This window comes from Pipistrellus hanaki (assembly GCF_964339955.1).
Source record: "Pipistrellus hanaki genome assembly, chromosome: 13".
Lineage (NCBI taxonomy): Eukaryota > Metazoa > Chordata > Mammalia > Chiroptera > Vespertilionidae > Pipistrellus > Pipistrellus hanaki.
Genome location: NC_140515.1, coordinates 36,471,805 through 36,494,845, shown reverse-complemented (window position 1 = coordinate 36,494,845; position 23,041 = coordinate 36,471,805). Strand labels below are relative to the sequence as shown.

At 39.1% G+C, this 23,041-nt stretch overlaps 2 protein-coding genes across 2 annotated transcripts in view; one reads left to right on the top strand and one right to left on the bottom strand.

The window, feature by feature from the left end:
• Positions 1-294: 294 nt before the first annotated feature.
• Positions 295-23,041, bottom strand: part of ACAD11 (acyl-CoA dehydrogenase family member 11) — a 56,803-nt gene continuing 34,056 nt past the window's right edge. Inside the window, exons 13-20 of the mRNA XM_084902124.1 lie at positions 22,789-22,887; positions 12,002-12,068; positions 11,330-11,415; positions 8,681-8,752; positions 7,671-7,825; positions 3,648-3,764; positions 2,500-2,609; positions 295-757 (exon numbers count right to left, since the gene is read on the bottom strand). Coding sequence (XP_084758250.1) covers positions 643-757; positions 2,500-2,609; positions 3,648-3,764; positions 7,671-7,825; positions 8,681-8,752; positions 11,330-11,415; positions 12,002-12,068; positions 22,789-22,887 — 821 coding nt within the window. The 3' untranslated portion in view covers positions 295-642. The remainder of the gene's footprint in view (positions 758-2,499; positions 2,610-3,647; positions 3,765-7,670; positions 7,826-8,680; positions 8,753-11,329; positions 11,416-12,001; positions 12,069-22,788; positions 22,888-23,041) is intronic.
• ACKR4 (atypical chemokine receptor 4) lies at positions 18,498-22,451 on the top strand. The gene is made up of 2 exons (XM_084902151.1): positions 18,498-19,143; positions 20,621-22,451. Exon 2 carries the CDS (start codon positions 20,630-20,632, stop codon positions 21,680-21,682), a length of 1,053 nt encoding a protein of 350 aa, XP_084758277.1. The 5' UTR covers positions 18,498-19,143; positions 20,621-20,629; the 3' UTR covers positions 21,683-22,451.

Here is a 23,041-nt window from a genome sequence, read left to right as displayed (position 1 = left end):
TGCAGGTCCTGTGTTGAGAGTCTGCCCTCTGGTGGTCAGTGCATGTCAAAGCGACTGGTCGTTCTGCTATCTGGTCTATTTGCATATTACGCTTTTATATATACAGACTTTCTCATAATATGCCATGTTTTCTAGTAAAGTTTAAACTGCATTCAGATTTTATGTATAAATGCTTTGTTGAATATGAAGCTTATATGAACTCTAAAATGACCCATTGGTCATGCATTTTTCTCCAGTGACTCCACAGTGCTAAACCAACCCCTAAATAGGTATTAAAAAGGAGATACCACCATGTTTCTTATGAAGTAATGATTGAATATTTATTGAAGTGGAGCAGTTATTGAGAATCAGAGTAAAAATATTATGCTTGTGCGTTAGCTTTCCAATTTATTTCATTATGTCATCAACATTTAGTATTTAAACACTCAACAACTAAAGAGGTATTAGACTGAATAACCATTTTAGAATTTCTTATTTAATGTAATCTTGTGTGACTCTTGAAATGATTAAACCCACTGATTAAAAAAGATCCTCAAATCTTTACTAAAAATGAGTAATTACTCTGAGCTCAAACTGCTCCAAAAACAGAATGTGATTCAAATTCTGAATCCCAGGCAGTTGAGATGAGAGGGTGTTGCCTCCTTATATCTTGGCCATCAGGCTCCTGGCTTGGTCTGCAAGCTCCAGTTTTGCGATTGTTGAGAGGTGGACTTCATCTGGTCCATCTGCTAAGCGCAAAGTTCTCATGAGGGCATACCTGGAAAAACAAAAAACAGGGATGGCAGGAGTTATCAGAGAGGAACATGATGCTTTCACACCAGTCATCTGATTTTAAGCCAAAACCATTAATTTTGAAAGTCTGACCAAGGCAGTGATAAGAGCATAGCTCGAGGACTTCTGAAATGCCCTTTTAAGTTCTTCCCTTGGGACATGGTCCAGAGCAGCGGGCTTAATCTCAGTCTCAGTTTGCTGTAGGTTATTAGAATACTAGCACTGAGAGATCTCTTAGGTAAGCCACAAGCATAACTATATAACACTGTATATTTAGAGCTTTCTTAAGATCAGAACTTGATGGGGCACTGCTCCTGTGCGAGAGGTGGTGGCAGTGGAGGTGGGTATCCATTCCTTCCTGACTCCCAGCAACCAGATCAACAAAAGATGGCCACTGGCAGCTACTGCTGCAAAGTGGACCGAGACCTCCCTGTGGAGGTGGTAGGCCATCCTAAGTCTGTACCTAAGCCTGGCCCAGGGCTCCCTTTGGCCTTGTTGCTTGCCCCTCCTCTTTTTCCTGGTGCAGAATGAACCCCAGTGTAAAAGTAACATAATTGAGTACATTGGTCATCTATAATAATAAAAGCGTAATATGCAAATCAACTGAATGGCTGTCCAGACGAAGCCAGGACTGCAGCTGCGGGATCGAGGCAGTTACAGAGCCTACTCTTACACAAATTTATTGCATCGGGCCTCTAGTCTATAATAATAAAAGCATAATATGCTAATTAGATTGGACATTCCTCCAGATGAAGCCAGGGCTACGAGATAAGCCTGGGTTCTGGGTGCCAGAGAGAAGCTGGTCCTGGCAGCCATGAGAAGGAAGGCCTACTCTTGAAACATTTCATGCATCAGGCCTCTAGTTGTAATCATAAGAGCAACTCTTTTTTTTGGTACTGAGCTCTATATTAACCTGTTAACCGGGGAGTTCCCTTTTTAATTACGCAACGTACAATGGGCGCATACTCTTTCACTAGGACGTGTCAATACGTCACACCCAGTGGACTTAATTTTATATTATTTTTATTATTTTTTTATTTATACTTAATTAAAATAAATATATATTTTTTCATTTATTTATGTATAAAGCACAAAGTAAAATACAAAATTACAAACAAATAGAAAAGAATACCAACAAAAAATGGAAACATCAAATTAAAAAATTATAAATTTTACAAACAATTATAAAGATTACAGCTGAAGTCGGTTTGGCTCAGCAGTAGAGCGTCAGTCTGCGGACTGAAAGGTCCCAGGTTAGATTCCGGCCAAGGGCATGTACATTGGTTGTGGGCACATCCCTGGTGGGGGGTGTGCAGGAGGCAGCTGGTCGATGTTTCTCTCTCATCGATGTTTCTAGCTCTCTATCCCTCTCCCTTCCTCTCTGTAAGAAAATCAATAAAATATATATATTTTAAAAAATATATACCGTCCCTCTCAGGGCGTAACATATATTTCAAGGACGTATTCATATATCCTACCCGTTCCCGATAGTGTTTATGATGTATTTATAGGTCCCGCTCGGATAACAGGTTAAAGTACCAACGTACCCTAGACAGTTTGGCACTGACCTCCCATGCAGTCTGTCTAGAACTAGTACTTTATTTAGCATTCAATTATACTTTAAGGTAAGTTAGTATCTTTTTCTTCTTAAACAGTGTCAAGGCAGCTGTAGATTTTTAACTCCTAGCCCTATCAAATGCAGATAGTTGTGAAATAGCACCTACTCACATGTTAGCCAGAGGGTAATCCTGGGAAACACCTGCACCTCCACACACTTGGATGGCCCGGTCAATAATTTTGCAGACAGCCCGAGGGGCGGCCACTTTAATCATTGCAATCTACAAAAGCAAGATACAGAAAGAATGTCCTTTTCTCTGACAATACACCATGTGGCAGAATTTGATAGGATCAGTGTTTTCTTTTGAGATAACAAGGGAACTTTTCCACAGGCATTCACCACTAAAACAGGATCTGATGAAAGGCAACGGAGAAGTCCGCTGTAATGCAGCTCATGCCCTATTTCATTCAATAGGATCTTCTGAAAAGAGCTATCTCTTCTAAGTCACTATTTATTTATACCTTGCCTTGTTTCAGAAAGAATTTCAGGCAGCTGATACATTACATTCATCACCTTAGGGATCATAAAATAAGTTCAAGAGTTTTCAATAATCTGTTTCTCTTAGCAACTTGATTGGCTTTTAGAAATAAGTGATCATGTTCTTAATTCATATAAGGAAGGGTCAAGATGTTTTATGAAACATATACACAGTGCTGTGTATTTTATATCATTTTGGCCACGTCTCACCAGAACCCTAGGCCCCAAGCAGAAAGGTTAGATATTGTGCCCAAGGCCACAAAGCTAGCAGAAAGGGAGATAGTGCATACAATCACAAGCCCAGTATAAAATCTAGGGTTTCCTACTTTTTCTTGCTGTATATAAATGCTGAAGAACCCTAGTCAGATTGAGCAATGGCCCACAGACTGAAGGATCCCAGGATGGATTCTGGTCACGGACATGTACATCGGTTGCATGTTGGATCCCCAGCCTGGGTCTAGAATCTAGACTAGATACATGCAGAAGGCAACCAACTGATGTGTCTTTTCTCACATTGGTATTTCTTCTCCTCCCACTCTTTCTAAAAGTTAATGGAAAAATATCCTTGGATGAGGATTAACAAACAACAAAACAAAAGAACGCTGAAGATACATTGCATCCTGAAAATCCTTCCCTAAAGCAAGTGTCATACATCTATAATATTTGAACCAAAATCGTAGAGAAGCTTCTGAATGCCATCCAGGCACCACACATCCTGCAGTGCCCAGTGGGAGGGAGAATCTAGAGCAGGCTTGACAGATGGCTGCTACAAGGGCCTCACCTGCTTTCTAGCGCCAATGTTGCCCAGCGTGTCAATGGTGTGGGCGGCTTTCAGAGTCAACAAGCGGATCTCTTCAATGGCAATGCGGCTTTCAGCAATCCAGTGAGCCACAACCTCCTGCAGGGGAGCCAAAGGCAGCAAAAGAGGGAGATAAGCTGGCGTCTTATGTCACATGTAATGCACCCTAGTAGTTTGGCGAAAACACTAGTCTAGTCCAAGGGCTGTTTCCAAGCCTTACTCTATATATCTTCCAGAATATATATATAGTTTATTCATTTGATTTAACTTCTTTATTAGTTGTAGAACCATAAAGATGATCTATTTTACCTTTCATGATTTTGGCAGTTGTGGCTTTTGAGGAATTAATCCAATTCATTTAAGTTGTTATATTTATATGCTTTGGATACATGCCTGACTGTATCCCAAGGCCCAGAGTGAAGGAGATTCCACTTTAGCCCTCTCCAGTCCAGCTTTTCCCAGACAGCTCTGCATTTTGGGTTATAGAGAAGCAACACAGACTGTGAAAATGGTACTTCCAGGAACATGGCATAGATGTACTTCACCCTGTTGCTCTTGCTAAGTACAACTAAAAACCTGGGGCATTATCTATACTTAAGAGGATTCGGAAAGGCCGAGAGAAGGCAGACGTGCTAGGAACCTCAGACTAAAAGAACTACTTGGTGGTGACTTCCCTGGGTTTTCTTTTTGCCTCATGTATCTCAGACTTGGGGCTGAAGAAGCCAGTAACTTAGAAATGCCAAGAAAATGGAAGGCAATTCCATAGTCATTGATTGGAAGAATATTGTTGTTGCTTTTTAAAAAAATATATTTTATTGATTTTTTATATAGAGTTAGAAACATCCATGAGAGAGTCATCGATCAGCTGCCTCTTGCACGCCCCCTACTGGGGATGTGCCCACAACCAAGGTACATGCCCTTGAACGGAATCGAACCCGGGACCCTTCAGTCCGCAGGCCGACGCTCTATCCACTGAGCCAAACCGGTTTCGGCAGAATTAATATTGTTAAAGCAATGTGCAGATTCAATGCAATTCCTATCAAAATACTAATGACATTTTTCACAGAACTAGAACAAATCTTAGAATTTATAAGAACCACAAAAGACCCCGAATAGCCAAAGAATCTTGAGAAAAAAGAATAAATTTGGAGGTATCACGCTACCTGATACCAAACTATAAGGCTATAGTAATCAAAACAGACATATAGATTAATGGAACAGAATAGATAGCCCATATATAAGTCCATGCCTATATGGTCAATCTACAACAAAGGAGGCAAAAATATACAATGGGGTAAAGGCAATCTCTTCAATAAATGGTGTTGGGAAAACTTAGATACAAGAAAATGAAATTAGACCACTTTCTTAAACTATATATAAAAATAAACTCAAATGGATTAAAGACTTAAGTGTAAGTCCTGAAACCGTAAAACCCCTAGAAAAAAAAACTAGTAAACTCTGATACTGATGTTAGCAATATTTTTGGGTATGTTCCCTGGGGACAAAGACAAAGGCAAAAACAAACAAACGGGCCTACATCAAATTGCTGAAAGCTTTTGTACCACAAAAGCCAACAAAACAAAAAAAGGCAACCTACTGAATGGGAGAAGATATTTGCAAATGATAAAGCCCATAAGTGGTTAATATCCAAACTTAAACAGCTCAACATAAAAAAAATTATATAAGGGGCAGAGGACCTGAATAGGAAAAGGTGAAGGGATTAAAAAATACAAATTGATAGTTATAGTCACAGGGATGTGAATTACAGCATATGATAATTATGTAAGGTGTCAGATGGGTATGAGATTTATCAAAATGATCACTAAGTTATTATATACTGTCTAATCACTGGGTTGTACACCTGAAACTAATACAATATTGTATGTCACCAGTAATTGAAAATATCAATGATTTAAAGTAAAAAGAAATAACACTTTAGATATATTAGGTTAAATAGAATTATTAAAATCAATTTCATCTATTTCTTTATACCTTAAAAAAGTAGCAACTAGAAAATTTTACATTGCATTTGTGACACAATGTATTTCTATTAGATGGCTCTACCCTAGAGGCTGGAACAAGCTCTGAACTGACAACTTCATATGAGCCACTAGTGCTGAGTATCCTTTTTGATGGTCTGAAACGGGATCCTAACTTCACAGACAGACCCAGAGGAATTGGCTGCCTAGCTTCAGCACAAAGGAATGTGTGTGCAGCTGGGACTCTTAAGACTGGGGATTTGCTGAAAAGGATTCAGTGGGTAGAAACTGAGTGCTCTATGGAATTGCCAGATTAGTTATTAAGACAGAACTTTAATACAGGACTGCTAGCTTTAGCGCCTGGAATGTTTAGAAGGCAGCTGGAAGGAGTCTCCAAATTCAGGGAAAACGAACGTTACTTTCACAAATTAGAAAAAAAGAAAAGGCTGGCCTGGATTTTTGTTGATACGCTTACACATCTTTTCTTACTTCTGCCAAATCAAGAAGGTCCCAGGAAGTCATACTTTGGAAAAGCCCAGGCTTGTTCTACTTGACACATTAATTTTAAAGAGCAGGAGGGAAATGTCCCTGTAGTGCAGTATTGAAACGTCTCTCATGAAAGCAACAACCGAGCAGAGTGCTTTTGTGTATTCAAGATGCTGTCCCCCAACCTTTCTGTGTCCTCCCTTCACCCTGCTCCAGGGGTTGGATGCAGTCCTGGAAGGAGAAAGCGTAAGAAGTGATAGCTGGTGCCATGAGCAGCTCTGTGGCTACTACGCCAGCAGCAGTGTGGAGCAGCATCCACGGCCCCCAAATTCACACCTTCTTACCTCCGGACCCTTGCCCCGGCCATGTACTAAAGGGGTTCCCCAGGCATGATTCCTCTGTGTGTGCCACAAAGCAGGCTGTGTTTTTCCAAAAGAACAATGCTATGACTAAATATATTGCTGAAAATATTTCACAAAAAGCAAAGATAGCCTACAGAAAAGCTTAAAGTGAAAAACAAATCTACAAGGAAACCAATGCCCTAAAATATATTTGTCCAACAAACACAAGTAAAATTTGTCACAATGTAAGTTATATTAATATGTCAGCAATTGTAAGTATTAAATATTTGATAATTTTGTCTTCTTAAAACTTAGAAGGGTTTTATGAGGATGATTTGGATATCCTACTTGCCTTAAAGAGTTTTTCAGCCCTAGTTGGTTTGGCTCAGTGGATAGAGCATCAACCTGCAGACTGAAGGGTCCCAGGTTCGATTCCAGTCTAGGGCACATGCCTGGGTTGTGGTTCAGTCACCAGTGTGGGGCGTGCAGGAGGCAGCCGATCAATGATTCTTTTTCATCATTGATGTTTCTATCTCTCCCTCTCCCCTTCCTCTCTGACATCAGTAAAAATATATACTTAAAAAAAAGGTTTTCAAGGAATCTGAAATACCTTCTCTCATGATAAATGTTCTCTAATTTTGATTGTGCTTTGTAAACAGCAGACTCAGTAGTATGTCATTTATAGAGAGAATTTTTTAAAAATCATGAATATCCCACCAACTATTGGTTCCTTGTCTACTTACATTTCCCAGTGACAGGGAACTCACTTCTTCCTGAAGCATCCATTTCATTTTTACATCTCTCTCCTCTCACTGAATTTTAAGCTGTTTTCCTTTGTCTTTATACTTATCTATACTAATTCTTCCAGAAAGTCAAAAGCAAAGCAGTCCCTCCTCCTATGACAGCCTTCTCATGTCCACATACAGTATAATGTTCCAGAATCTCTAGAGAACGAGAATCTGAGAAAGCTGAAGGGTGGTCCGCACTCTGTGCTGAAGTGTTGAAGTTACTTAATCTTGCACAAAGAGAAATCTCTCCCAGCAGACTATATTTAAATACAGACATAAATGTACTTTGGGGGGAAGAATCACTGTGTTTTATGTAGAAGAAATCTCTCTCTGACCAAATGCTGCTTTGGTTCCAAGTTAGTGTAGCGCACGGGGCTGTAACAGATTGAAACAGTAAATAATTATCCTTACATGTGAGTGCAGTTTCTTCTTAAAGGCCACCCTTTGTGCCGCCCGTTCGCACATGATCTGCAGAGCTCGCTCCGCCAGACCTACAGTCCGCATACAGTGGTGGATTCTGCCAGGCCCAAGGCGGCCTTGGGCAATTTCAAATCCCCTTCCTTCCCCTGTGAGAAAGAAACATGAAGAGCAAAGTAGCTGCAGCCCATTCCTTGTGTTAGTTACTCAAATCCTGAGAAAATGATGAGCTGCCCTTCAATATAAATGACATTCTGGTAGGAAAAAAGTCAGTTCTGTAATTAGGTTCATTACACATTTACAGAACCTTGGATTTCTCTGATTTTTAAATCGCCATCATTAAACACTGTGATCAAATTTAAGCACTCTTGAGTACCTACTATGCATAAGCTATTTATTAGTGCCACGATGTTACAAAGGAAGATTAGCCACCAGGAGTTTAGAGACAAGAGGAGGAGACCGGGTGGGTGGGAATACAGGATGTGGAGGACAAAGGCTGCGAAGGAGAAGAGACTGTAGCCTCGGCCTGGCAGGCCTGGGTCTTGCAGAGTGGATGGGGTGGGGAGCACTAAAGCCTTCCAGAAGAGGTGCCATCTGCAATTCTCTGAAGGAGGGTAGGATTCCAGTAAACACGAGGGCGGAGTCCTTCCAGGCACACAGTGTTCTAGGTTATTTATGCTTCTAACGTGTTTGTAAGAGTTGAATTTAGAGTTCTGAGGTTTTCTTAAACAGAGGCATGGAGGTCATGTTTTAGGAAAAAGCGTGTGGCTCTGAATTCTATAGTTGTTTATGTTTTCAATTGATGTGATACAAAACCACAATCAAACACTCTAATAAAACATTTTTCCATGTAAGAAAATCCACAAAGTGGAATAATATTCCCTTGTAAATGGAGTAAGAGGGAGAGTATCTAAATTAAGGCAGACTTCATGTCTTTTCCGTATTTAGACCTGGAAATATTTATTACACAATATAGTAGAATCATTTTTGCAAACTTTTCTCACCTAGTATTAAATTGGTGGCCGGAACTCGAACTTGATTAAAATGGATCTCAAAATGTCCTCCATGCACATAATCTATCAAATAGAAAATAAAATTTTAAAGAACAAAATGAGTTAACAAAAAAAAAAAATAGTTCCATATAATTAATCTGAAGAATAATTACTTAGACAGTAGGATTTAAAAGCCTCATATGTCACAGACATTCCCAGGTAGATCGGAGCCCTGAGCCAGCCCCTAGCATCCCATGCCCTAGAACTCTCATCAAATGTTCAAGTTAGAAGAATTTTTTTTTGTTTTTTTAAAAAATATATTTTATTGATTTTCCACAGAGAGGAAGGGAGAGGGATAGAGAGCTACAATAGAAACGTCGATGAGAGAGAAACATTGACCAGCTGCCTCCTGCACAACCCCTGCTGGGGATGTGCCCACAACCAAGGTATATGGCCTTGACTGGAATGGAACCCGGGACCCCTCAGTCCACAGACCGACGCTCTATCCACTGAGCCAAACCGGTTTCGGCCAAGTTAGAAGAGTTTTTAAAAATAAATTTGACCCAGGGCTTTTGAACTATCCTAGAGTTGTAGGACTATTAAAAGGGAAGATAGGCCTGGCCAGTATGGCTTAGTGGTTGAACACCGACTTATGAGGTCACGGTTTCATTCCTGGTCAGGGCACATGCCTGGTTTGTGGACTCGATCCCTAACGGGGGGCATGCAGGCTGCAGCCTATCAATGATTCTCATCTTTGGTGTTTCTGTCTCTTCCTTCCTCCCTGAAATCAATTTAAAAAAAATCCTGTATTTTTAAAAGGGGGAAGATGGCTCCACAGCTCAAATCAGACTATTTTATTATTGCTGCTGCTTTGAATTTTTTTCTATATGGGCTTCTGAAGAAAATTTTGCTTCCGAACAAAAAAAGGTTCTAATAGTTCAAAAATTGAAAATGAGCAATGTAATTTAAGTTTCTTATCACAGCCGACTCCGCACTGGAGATGAAGCAGGCTGGGCCTTCAGGAATGTTTTCCGCAGTGTAGGCTTGATCACAATGTGTCACTTCTTGAAAATGCTGGCTTATCACCGAGACTGGGAACACATTCACACTTGTCTTACAGCACTGTTCCTCCTGCCCAGTTCTGGAGATAATCTCACGCTAACCCCACACCCTTTTCCTGTCAGAGTGAGGTTAGTAATCAATCTTCTCCACACTGTTTCTTTTGGCCTTGGACATAGGGAGTTGGAGAAGTGCTGGTGGATTTCTCATACTGAAAATTCTAACACAGGCTCTGCACTGGAGGGTATTTGCAGCCAGTCGATGTTATGAAGACATTGTGGGAGTCTTTCAGGCTGTTGGTCTGCTACCTAACTTCCTGTGCACAACTTGCTTCGGTGAGCTTCTTCATCCCCATCTCACCAACGCTTCATCTGTGGGTGCATTCTATAGCCGATTCCCACAGAAGGTGATCATGTCAGATGTTCTGTGAAACTTGAACTTCTAAAAAATATTTTTTTTTTTATTGATTTCAAAGAGGAAGAGAGAGAAATATCAATGATGAGAATCATTGATTGGCTGCCTCCTGCATGCCCCCCACCAGGGATCAAGCCCACACCTGGGCATGTGCCCCTGACCGAAATCAAACTCAGGACCCCTCAGACCACAAGCCGATGCTCTGTCCACTGAACCATACCAGCTAGAGCAAAACTTGCACATTTTCATTGCACAACAACAAAGAGAAAGCCAGTGTCATCACAGAACCAGAAATTCAATAAACTTTTTCATAGCAATATCAACTGCTATATAATCACCAGGCTACCTAATGTACTCTTTTTTTTTTTTACATGTTTGTAGTTAATCTTTGTCTCCTCCCTGAAGCATGTAAGCTCTATAAGAGATCACTCTCATTTTCACTAATGTACACTAAGCACTAAGAACAGTTCAGCACTCAGATACTCGCTGAGTGAATGACCTGAGTAGCAAGGAAACAGTCATGAGCCTGATGTGGGTGGCAGGTAACAAAAGTGTCCTTGCTGCCTGGCCAGCATGGCTCAGTGGTTGAGTGTCAACCTATGAACCAGGAGATCACGGTTCTATTCCCAGTCAGGGCACATGCCCAGGTTGAGGCTCAATCCCCTGTGTGGGGCAGGTAGGAGGCAGCTGGTCAGTGATTCTCTTTCATCATTGATATTTCTATTCTTCTCTCCCTCTCCTTTCTTCTCTGAAATCAATAATATATATATTTTTAAAAGGTATCATTTCTTCTTAGAAATTTCATGCAAGGACAGAAGGAAGGAAAAGTTTTGCATTCAATTCAGTCAAAACTCATTACTAACAGCTCTTATAGGATGATTAAGAAAGCTAAAAATAAATGTTATTGTGGATTGCCTAGATTTCATTTTTCTAGTTATATTTTACATTGGTCCATCCTCCTGGATGACAGAAGGCTGGCAGTCAGAGTTGTTCCTGGAATACACCCTTTCCCCAAAGTAAACAAAATGCACCACCTCTCTTTTCATTTGTTGGCATTTATATTAAGGCAGTTGTTAGGTCCAAAAGACTTCTAAGAACATATGTCCTACATTAAAATGCAATCTGTTCCCCTTCAGTCTAACTACACACTCCAGTCTTCCAGCATAGCCGTGTCGATGGAGGGCTTACCCATGTAGCCAAAAACTGACAAAGGCCTTATCACTTCGACTCCAGGTGTGTTGAGAGGAACAAGGATCATGCTGTGTTGTTTGTGTCTGATCAAAAGAAAAAAAAATGTTAGGAGAAGTCTGTGAAGTGGAAAAATAAAACAGATGTTAGGTGGAATTATGACTGTCATTTTTGTTGTTGCCATCATATAATCACTTAAGTAATGATGTCTAAAACGGGGTGTAAAATAATATATCCAGCAGTCAGATGCAGGCTGGGATCTGGAACAATAGTGCAAGTTATGTAAATGAGGCTTCTCATTGTGCAACAATGGGAACTGATATACAGTGTTAAACATTTCAAGAGTTTGATCTGAATATCACTTAATTACTTACAGACAGTTCTGAAAAATTTTATGTCTTGCAATCTGACCCAAAAAGCTTTGAGAAGTAGCAACTACTTTTAATACAGGAATTGCCACAGTGAAGAATGTACAGCAACACTTCCTAAAATATGTCCTAAATATATCTTTAAGCAAAAAATTAGTGAAATACAAATGTGTGACATTCAATATCATAATATATTTTGTTATGATTTATGAGCCCAAATGGTGCATTTTAAGTAAATTAAACGGATAGGGAGGAAGACTGACTTGTACTCCTACATAGATTTCAATCACAATTGTTTTATTACCTTGCAGCTGTGGTATTTTTAGTTCTTCCCAAAACAATTGCAATTTTGCACTCTGGATTTCCAGCTCCTAAAACCAAGGGGAAAATAAGCAGGATGCATCACAAAAATAATTTTTTAGTCTGATTTTGTATCCTAAAAGTACTAATCCTTCCAAGTTTATCCCTGGCAAAAAATAAAACAAACAACAAAAACCCACAAAAACAGGAAAAATCCTTGATTTAAAAAAAAAAATGCTTATGTACTAAACTGAACAACTCAAGAAAGATGACTTGGCAAGGCCATCAATGGAAACTGTGTACAGAAGTACCCGGAAGTCAAAGAAGCCACGAACAGCTGCAGCCCTTCAGACAAGGTGACAAGCGCTCCCATTCACACCACTTCAGATGCAGCCAGCCAGGAAGGCTGTGAGATCCTGCTAGTGCATTTCCTCCTGTTTAGATCTGTTTTCTGACTATGGACAAGGAGGTGCTAAAACTCTATATTTACTCCCCAACCAGTGGCTGAGAAAACTTATTTCCCCAGCAAGAGAGCTGGACAAGGAGGAACCTACTTGAGTGAGGGTCTCAGCACCTGTCCCAGACTCCATCCTTGGCCCTAGCCACACTGTGGAGCAGCTGAAGAGGGTCTACTGGGAGCTCTCCACGTGTATGAGGCTCTGATTCCACCTTCGGTAAGCCTATGTTTGTATGTATGTATGGAAGGGTTAGAAATTTGAAATGTAGCTTCTCTCATTTTAATGTTTTGTGTTTTTTGTTTTGTTTTGTTGGTGTTTTTTTTTTTTTATAGTTCAGAGGTCTGGGACAATTTCCTAAAGGAACCTATTTTCAAAAAAGTACATTTCATTTTCACCAGTTAGTTGAAGAACCTGGTCCCAGAAAACAATGCAGTGCAAGAAAAATGGCAATGAGAAACTCAAAAATACTTTTTAAATATACAAGTGAACCATGATTCAAATATAAAACCAATTGCAATATGGCATGAACTTAAGTAATATAAAGTGTAAGGAAAGCTATTCTAATTGTCCTCGATGCTCCTGAAAATGGCCAAGGTGATATTACCTCAGAGAAGGACACGCAACCTACCAGACTACTTGGACAAGCGCTGAACAATACAGGGTGTCCCAAAACATGAGCGCACACTTTACAGTTGATATCGCTCAACTGATGTTCCCTTCTTTGCAGCCAGACTAAACGTTGAACAAAGGAAATTCATCCTAAAATGCTACTGGAAATTTGAAAATGCAGTTAAATACAAACACTGCCTTTATAATTATGGTATCAAAAAATAATGTGTATACACTTTAACATCTGATAACTCACCTAATTTTCACTTCCTTTCAGGTTAACTGATTTGAAATAATGGGTGAAGCCTGACTAAGCTTTGAAAAAAGAAGTGTGTATATATATTTTGGGACACCCTATATTAACATAGTCCTATAAGGCAAGTGCTATGTGTTGGTTTCAAAGTTTAGAGACATCCTGTGGTTAACTATGTCTGTGGCTGCAAGAAAGAACATAAATGCTACTTCTCCTGACGATGTAAAAGTGGCAGCTATGGCTGATACTAGGTACAATATGGAAGGAAGGGATAAAGATAGAGAAAGGGGTCGGTGCACTCATAGCCTCGTGTTATAGCGAAGCTTGAGGAGATGCTGTCCAATGTCCAATGAGGATTTTGAGGAAAAATTTAAAGATCATTTAACATTTAAAAAGTAACAAAAATTTGAAACAACAATATATATATATATATATATATATATATATATATATATATATTAGGAAAGGCAGGGAGTTGTAATACAAATGAGAAAATTGTAATGATTCACATTGGAGAGTCAATGGGCTGTATCTAAAATGAATAAACTGGGAGAGAGAGAAATAAAAAACATTTTACTTAAAATTAGCAGAAACCAGAGAAGTAAAACCAGAAACTGTAGGAGAGTTTTCTCTGGGGTAGGCTATTGGGGTGATGAGGGATTGGAAGCGTATGCTCTTAACTAGATTCTGATTCATTACCACTTCTAATTTAATAATCATAATGTTTAAACACTAGCCTACCATCTTGTAAACAAATCTATAGATCCCTTAGGAGAAGGAGACAGAAACTTGCTGAGTAAACTGCAGTATGCTCTTTTTTCTCTTTCCCAATCTCCTCTCAATGAGAACATCTAACATGGCCCTGGAGGACCCATTTCCTACACAGGGTGGGGCATTTCCCCTCCTCTTCCATGTGACAACACACAACTCCAGAAATCCTTCATGCACACTCTGCCTTGAAGTTAAACTGATTTTTTAAAACCCACTAAAAAAAACTTCCATCCAGGAAAGGGAATAAACGGGAAGAAGGTAGCGTGCCTACAACTGATGACTATTCACTTACCGGCTGGGAGTGGAATAAGGAAGCACCTTAGACTGATTTTGATCTTGAAGCCCATGACTACTCCCTAGACTTGGCAGAACATGCAATCACATGTTCACACATGTAATTCAAATCGTGACTAGGAAGTAAAGGAGAAGCCTTTTAATTAACTTAGGACATTAAAAAAAACCCCAATATTAAATTGGCTATTAAATACCACACTGTAATCAGATTAGGACATAATGGTATGACTTGGGCTTCATTTTCACTAGGATCTTTTCTTTCTCCATTTCTATCTTGGTAATCAAGAACATTTTGGGTAAATCTTTTAATGTTTCATGGATCTTCATCTAGATAGCCAGAAGCTAAATCCTTCAAAAGTAAAATCTTCTAACTCCTTTAAACCTTAGTCGAAAGCCCCATTTTCCTAATATTCAGAATATATGTAGTTTTCTCTAATATTTCCCAATAGCATTTCTTGCCTTGCTCTTTCTATCATAAAAAATTGTTGCTATAACTTTGTGTAAGTGCCCAATAAATTTCAGATATCTGGTAAATTTTGAAGAAACTAAAAAATAAGGTAGCCTGGGCGGTGCGGCTCAGGCTCAGGGGTTAAGTATTGACTAAGTCAGGGCACATGCCTGGGTTGTGGGCTTGAATCCCAGTAGCAGGTAAGCAGAAGACAGCTGATCAATGATGTTTCTCTCTCACTGATGTTTTTATCTATCCCTCTCCCTTTTCCTCTCTTTAAAAATCAATAAAATGCCCTAGCTGGTTTGGCTCAGTGGATAGAGCCTTCCTTGGTCTGTGGATCAAAGGTCCAGGTTCAATTCCAGTCAAGGGCACATACCTCAGTTGCAGGTTTCTCCCAATGCCCAGGCCCTGGTCAGGGCTCCTGTAGGAGGCAACTAATTGATGTGTTTCTCTCACATTGATGTTCCTCTCTGTCTTTCCCTCTTTCTTCCACTCTCCTTAAAAATCAATGGAAAAATATCCTCGAGTGAGGATTAACAACAAAAAAAATTAAAAATTAAAAACAAAAAAGAATTTGTGCACTGGGCTTCTAGTCCTATATAATAAAAGGGCAATATACAAATCTACTGAACAGCAGAACAGTAGGTCGCTATGATGCGCACTGACCACCAGGGGACTGATGCTTAATGCAAGAGCTGCCCCCAAAAGGTGAGTGTGTTCCCACAGGGGGAGCACCGCTCAGCCACAAGCAGGGCTGATGGCTGGTGAGCACAGGGGCCTGCCTCCATGGTAGCACTAAGGCTGTCCAACTGTGGCTTAGGCCCACTCCCAGGGAGCGGGCCTAAGCCATCAGTTTGACATCCCCCAAGGGCTCCCAGACTGCGAAAGGGTGCAGGCTGGGCTGAGGGACCACCCCTTCAAAGTGCACGAATGTTGTGTACCATATATATATATGGTACACAACATACTCTGGCTGGCTTTGCTCAGTGTTTACAGTGTTAGCCTGTGCACTAAAGGGTCGTGAGTTTGGTTCCCAGTAAAGGGAACATAGTACTTGGGAATGTGTGGGAGGCAACCTATCAATGTGTCTCTCTCACATCCATGTTTCTAACTCCCTCCACTCTAAAAAAATCAATGGAAAAAATTATCCTTGGGTGAGGATTAACAACAAAATAAGTAAATAATTATTTGATTCTCCCTAATCTAAAACAATTCAGATTTAAAAAATAAAACCTCTGAATTGGCTCTTCTTTGGGGGTCAATAAGTAAGGAAATAGGTTGTAAATTTTGAAATATTTTTATTTTACCTTGATGTCTCATAAAATAGAAAAAAACCCTCACAAATATATCATCTCATCTTAGCTACAAGCAGAATTTGGCAAGTATAGCAGCTAAAATGTCCTTCTTCAAAAGAGTTTTGCTCTTTTATATTATTTTAGTTAGTGAACAGGATACCAGATGTCAAAAATGAAATATATTAGAGGAAATCTGAGTAGACCAGAAACATTTAAGTATATGTCCTGTCATGTACCTTCATTAATGAAAATAGATGGCATTGGTAAAATATTTTTATTTTGAATCCAAACTCTGTGGTATTTCAAGACTGCAAGTGCCAGAATAAGTCAGGCTGAAAAATGACATCTCCATGATATTTGCTGATGAATTTTAATTTCTTAGACTCTTACAAACCACACGATTATTAAACGAAGTCATTCCCCAACACAATGAAAAATGACAGATGGGGAAGAAACTTGACAGCTGGTTATGTATGTGGTCTGTAACAATAAAGAAAGTGCCTGGCTGGTGTGGCTCAGTGGTTGAGTGTCGACATATGAACCAGAAGGTCATGGTTCAATTTTTAGTCAGGGCACATGCCCTGATTGCAGCTCAATCCCCAATGGGGATCTATGATGTTTCTCTCTCATCGATGTTTCTTTCTCTATCCTTCTCCCTATCTCTCTCTAAAAATCAATAAAACATTTTTTTTAGAGAAAGTGATTTTAAACAGTTATATAATATGAAGCACAGGTAGCCATCTGCAAAGTCTCAAAGCTACTTCTTCTACTAACATTGAATTTCTGAGGTGAAATACTTAAACTTCATTTGGTCTTAGCTTTAAAACTAATACTTAATCCAAGTTGGAATAAAAATCATGAATTAAGTACCATTTTACAATGAAATTCCCATTTGTTAAAAATAATGTTTATCATACAATCATACAGTTTTTTGAAAAAGCAATCTTATGTGTTCTCTAAAAGTATGTGTGTTTTTAATGAGGGAAGCACTCTGAAATTAAATAAAAACACTATCCCAGGCACTTGGGATATATCAGTGCAGAAACAAACAGAAGTAGCTGTTGTGGTAGTGTTTATATTCTAATACAGGGCAAGAGGCAATAGACAACTGCTACAGTACATTAGCGCATGGAAAGTGGATTGGAGTAGAGGCAGGCGTGCATTTTAAATAATGAAGTAAGGGATTGCCTCAGTGAGAAGGTGGTGACTGGGCAAAGACTTGAAGTAGGGGAGGGAAGAAGCACATTCCAGCAGATGGGAGAATTATAAATAGGAGAAGACCTCCGTAGGACATGTGCCTGGTATATTCAAAAACAGCGAGGAGGTTGGCATGACAGCACAAGCAGGCAAAGGGGCAAATCCTATGGAACAAGGTCAGAGAGGCAATGAGAGATATAGGGGTTTTGTAGGCCACTCTAAAAATTTAGTGGAAGGTTGCTTTTTTCCCCTCCTGCCCCAATAAATATCAGGTGAAGAACAAGAGTTAGAGGGGAAAGACCAGATAGTCTAGAGAGAACAGGAATAGGGATGACTTGAAGAGCAGTGTCCTTCAGAAGGCAGCAAGAGACTGAATAAGGATCGGCTTGGTAAGTAGGAGAGGCGCCTTCTTTGGAAGGAGTGTGCTAGAGCCCGCTCAGGAGAGCTTTCTGCCAGCCTCTTAGCCATTTTGCTTTCGGTGACTTCACATTGGTGGCTTAAAAGCATTTGCACTGAAAAATGACAAACACCACCAATCCAGGCAATCTTTTTCCTAAAGTATTGGCTTAGCTGCCTGCAAATGACTCTTTCTCAAAGACTGGTGGATAACAAGGAGAAGAATCTGGCTGTACCCTCACATATGTACTACAGTGAGGGGAAGAAAGATAAAGGCCCCAATGACCCAGAACCTCTTTTCTGTGAATTGAGTTGCTTGGAGAAAAAAATGACATGGGTCTAAAATAACTTCTCAGGTGGAGACTAAGCCTAGTCTTGCATGAATATGTAGTAAACAAGAGAAATGTTACGTAAATGTGAGGTGAGTCAACTTGGAATAAACCACAAAGGCTAAAGCTGCATACATTTTCATTTGTTTGGAATCAGAAAAATAAACTGACTAAGACAGAGGATGGGATGCCAGTCTTTGAAGAAAAAGGTTACAAGAAGCCGAAACTGGTTTGGCTCAGCGGTAGAGCTTCGGTTTGCGGACTGAAAGGTCCCAGGTTCAATTCCGGTCAAGGGCATGTATGTTGGTTGTGGGCACATCCCCGGTAGGGGGTGTGCAAGAGGCAGGTGGTCGATGTTTCTCTCTCATAGATGTTTCTAGCTCTCTCTCTCTCTCCTTTCCTCTCTGTGAAAAATCAATAAAATATATTTAAAAAAAAAAAAAAAAAAAAGGTTACAAGAAGGAAAAAGAGTTTAAGGTCATGGGGAAAGGCATACTCTGGGATCAAGGACAGAGGAATAGTGAAGCAAAGAGGAGTCTCACAGCTTAGGTAAAATAGTAATGTGGAAAAAAACAACAACACATTAACTCCTAGATATGCCTAACCATTACTTCTATTGTAGTCTTCAAAAGATAATTTTCTGGGTGAAAAATAATTTTTATTTTCTTTCCTAGACAAGATAACTTTAGAGAGTATTTCTCTGATGTTACCCACAGTGCTCCTTAGCTGCCTGGATGCTCTTGAGTGAGTTCTTTTGACTTGGCAGTCAGCTCCTAAGCCACAGGCACTTTCTGGATGTCTTCAGTTAAGTGGAAACTTTGAAAGGTCTGTAGTTGTTGAAACAAGATGAAATTCTTGCAGGTTTGTGTTGTAGGACACTTAAGAACTTAGATTTGGCTTCACAGGATGGATATACATAAAATAAAAATAAAGATCAAGTGCTCAGGAGGTTAAATTTCAGGAAAGCCCTCTTGGATGCAAGATAAAGGCGGGGTATAAAACGAAAACAAAAGTAGCCCCAGTTGGCGAGGTCATTTGATTTCACTCCGCACTGCACTCAAGACTGCTGCTCTCTCTCTGCACACTGAAACAGGTTAGTTTTTCTTTTCCCATTCTGACTTGGATATGCTTTTTTTTGAAAGCTCAAAAATTTTGTATATTTATGTAGAGGGAGTATTGATGCATAAAATTCTAAACATTTATGTGTAAAAAAGAGCTATTTGAAAACATTATTTTTTAAAACTTAAACCTTGAATATAGCAAGAAGAAAATATATGTTATTTTAATACCATTATTGCCTATGAAATTTTATTAATGAGAAATAGGTTTTGCTATACCATTATTTTTGCTTTGTTTTACAAACACTAATTTTTTGTTTTGTTCCTGTAATAATTATACAGAGCTATCTAAATATGTTTCTATGCCATTGCCAGAGGATAGTTTATGGAAATCATGTTCATTCCTACTCCTATTTATGCACATTTTTAATAAAATTAATGCTTATTTTAAAATAACCTTCCTTAATATCTTGTATTATGTGGCCACATTGTTCCTTATCATCAGGTTCAAGATTTCTGTGATAAAAGAGAAGGAAAGAACAAAGTGCACGCTGTGTTAATAATTAATGGAAACTAGGGTAATTTTCCGGATTGGAACTTTTCAAATAACAGTAAGGATAAAAGTAGTCATTTTAGGTTGTTAAAAGTAGTTCTATTAAGTGATAGCTCTCTTCAGGGGGGCCTTCTTCACTTTGCTTTACTCATCCCCAAAAGGCAGCAAGTATAAGAACATGCTTTTGAAAATGTACCATAAGTTGTCACACTGTTCTGAAAGTAAGATGTTCGTTCATGATTCTGTGAGAATATTTTGGATTCTTCCAAGGACAAAACTAACCAAAGGGAGACAGACAGGGTAAGAAAAAGCAAAACAAAACTGAGCACTCTAATAAACACACTGAAAGACATTATTAAATACGTTTTAAAGCTTGTGAAATCTGCATAAGTTTATCTTACTATTGCTGCGTATTAATAGCCAAAGTAGTAAAATAGCAGTGGTGAGGCAGGACAGTAACAGCTTTATATCTGCTGGTAAAACATGCATTTGACAGATGTTTACTGAGAAACTAGTGTGTGCCAGACACTCTGTAAGGTATTAATTACAATGTTAGGGAACTTAGGACATAGAGGGAAAATGTAATTGGATGGGGTCAGTTTTTTGAGAGATTTGTCTATATAGCGTCCGGATCAGGAAAGTCTTCTGGGGAGGTAACATCCAAGTGAAAATGAGCAGGAATTGGCCCCCCAAGGGAATGGCAGGAAATACTACATGAGATAAAGGAACAGAATGAGTACATGTGCTACAGCATGGCATGTGCCTGTGGATGAAAATTAGTCTTGGGGATATACTCCAATGTGGCTTCCACTAAAGGATTTCAAAGAATGCTAGATTCAGGCTCATACATGTTATCTCTTCTCTTCTTTAGTAAGAGAACAAAGTATATGCTAGATAAAAAAGGTTTCCTTGCAAGCAACATTAAAATGAATATCCTGTGTTCTTTTTTTGCCATTTAGATTGCAGCCATGGCTTTGGAGCACAATGAATCGGCAGATTACTATTATGAGGAAAGTGAGATAAATGGCACCCATGACTACAGTCAGTATGAAGTGGTCTGTGTAAAAGAGGAGGTCAGAAATTTTGCCAAAGTTTTCCTGCCTGCCTTCTTCACAATTGCTTTCATCATTGGAGTTGCAGGTAACTCCACCGTAGTGGCGATTTATGCCTATTACAAGAAGCAGAGGACCAAAACAGATGTGTACATCCTGAATTTGGCAGTGGCAGATTTGCTCCTCCTATTCACTCTGCCTTTTTGGGCAGTTAATGCAGTTCATGGGTGGGTTTTAGGGAAATTCATGTGCAAGGTCACTTCGGCCTTGTACACAGTCAACTTTGTCTCTGGGATGCAGTTTTTGGCTTGTATCAGCCTGGACAGATGTTGGGCAGTAACTAAAGCCCCAAGTCACTCAGGAGTGGGAAGACCATGCCGGCTCATCTGTTTCTGTGTCTGGATGGCTGCCATCTTGCTGAGCATACCTCAGCTGGTTTTCTATACTGTAAATCACAAGGCTAAGTGTGTTCCCATCTTCCCATACCACCTAAAAACTTCACTGAAAGCATGGATTCAAATGCTGGAGATCTGCATCGGATTTGTGATACCCTTTCTTATTATGGGAGTGTGCTACTTTATCACGGCAAGGACACTCATCAAGATGCCGAACATTAAGAAATCTCGACCCCTCAAAGTTCTGCTCGCAGTGGTTCTCGTTTTCATTGCCACTCAGCTGCCTTATAACATTGTCAAGTTCTGCCAAGCCATAGACATCATCTACTCCCTGATCACCAACTGCGACATGAGCAAGCGCATGGATGTCGCCATCCAGGTCACAGAGAGCATCGCGCTCTTTCACAGCTGCCTCAACCCAGTCCTGTACGTTTTCATGGGATCCTCTTTTAAAAACTACATCATGAAAGTGGCCAAGAAATACGGGACCTGGAGAAGACAAAGACAGAATGTGGAGGAGGTTCCTTTCGATTCTGAAGTCCCTACAGAGCCAACCAGTACATTCAGCATTTAAATGTAAAACTGCTCTGTGTCTCACTTTGATACACATGAGTGATGCTTCGCCCTCAGCTAAAACATCTGCATTATTCTGCAATTCAAATCTCAAGACACTGTGGTTGGAACTTATTACAAAGAAGAGGTTGGGATGAAGAAGGGGGGAGGGTAGAAACCAAGAAGAGGAAACACAATAATCAATGCATAAAACAAGAAAATTAAAATGAACAATATTGGAAAACAGTAACAACAGGCATAAGTAATAAAAACATTTTGCTATGTTAGGCCATCTAAAACATTAATAAAGAGGCTTATATGAGGGGGCATTTGTAATTATTTTAAATCATATAAGAATGATTTCCCTGCATGATTTTAATACTTGATTAACTATACAACAAAATGTAATCTATCCTTTTTCCTGTTTCTTAATTTGTAAGTGATTTCATAATAACCAACAACAACAAAAGTACTTAAAAAGCATTTCTGGCCCTTTTAATACATTCCTGCTAAGTTTCTAAACACATAATTTGCTTCCATATGTCATTTTTCTTTAGTAATAAACTGGTTATCCCATTAGATTTATCATGTATGAAGTAATCTTCAATCATACCTGATTATTATAATGTTATTTTTATGACTTTTTAAGGGTTCATCCATTTATGTGAATCTATTACTGGGAATTGATAATGTATTTTTCTATGTGTAAAGATTCTTATTTTTCACTTATACACTTGTATTTTTAAGCAATGAAAATATGTAGCACAATAAATTATTTTTAATAACGTACACTTTCTCTTTAAAGATAATAATATATAAATTATTATAGTCCATGTGATATGTCTCTATTAAAATTTAATTTTGGTAGAAAATGGTCAAAAATATTGTATTATACACAAATATGAAGGTTATTTTTCACAAACTATACAAGAAAAAGATGCTTTCTGCACTTAATATAAGCACCACCTAATTAAGATGTTATTTTAAAGTTACTTTTCTTTTTATCATCCATTTATATATTTGGAAATGGTAAGGTGGAATTTAAAGAACTGTGATCAGAAAACCAATCACTATGTTCAAATTCTTTTAGCACAGCATTGAGCACAAAGGGTCAGTCTGAATACTCACCACTGCTCCACCATTTTTTGCCATTGACTACATAGCTGTCTCCATCTCGTTGGATGCTGCATTCAATATTTGTGGCATCACTGGATGCTACATCTGGCTCTATAAATAAGCAAAGGCTGAATTTACAGGAAGGCAGATACCATTGGTTTACCAAGGGAGTCAGATAAGGAAATGTGAACTCTCTGAGGACAGAGAGCATCTTTATTTTTTTCATTTTCCTATCCTTTCCCCTTCCCACCCTGGTTCCCCATAA

What these genes read in the sequence shown, in the direction of transcription:
- ACKR4 (XM_084902151.1), top strand. Translation starts at nt 20,630, where the DNA reads ATGGCTTTGGAGCACAATGAATCGGCAGATTACTATTATGAGGAAAGT.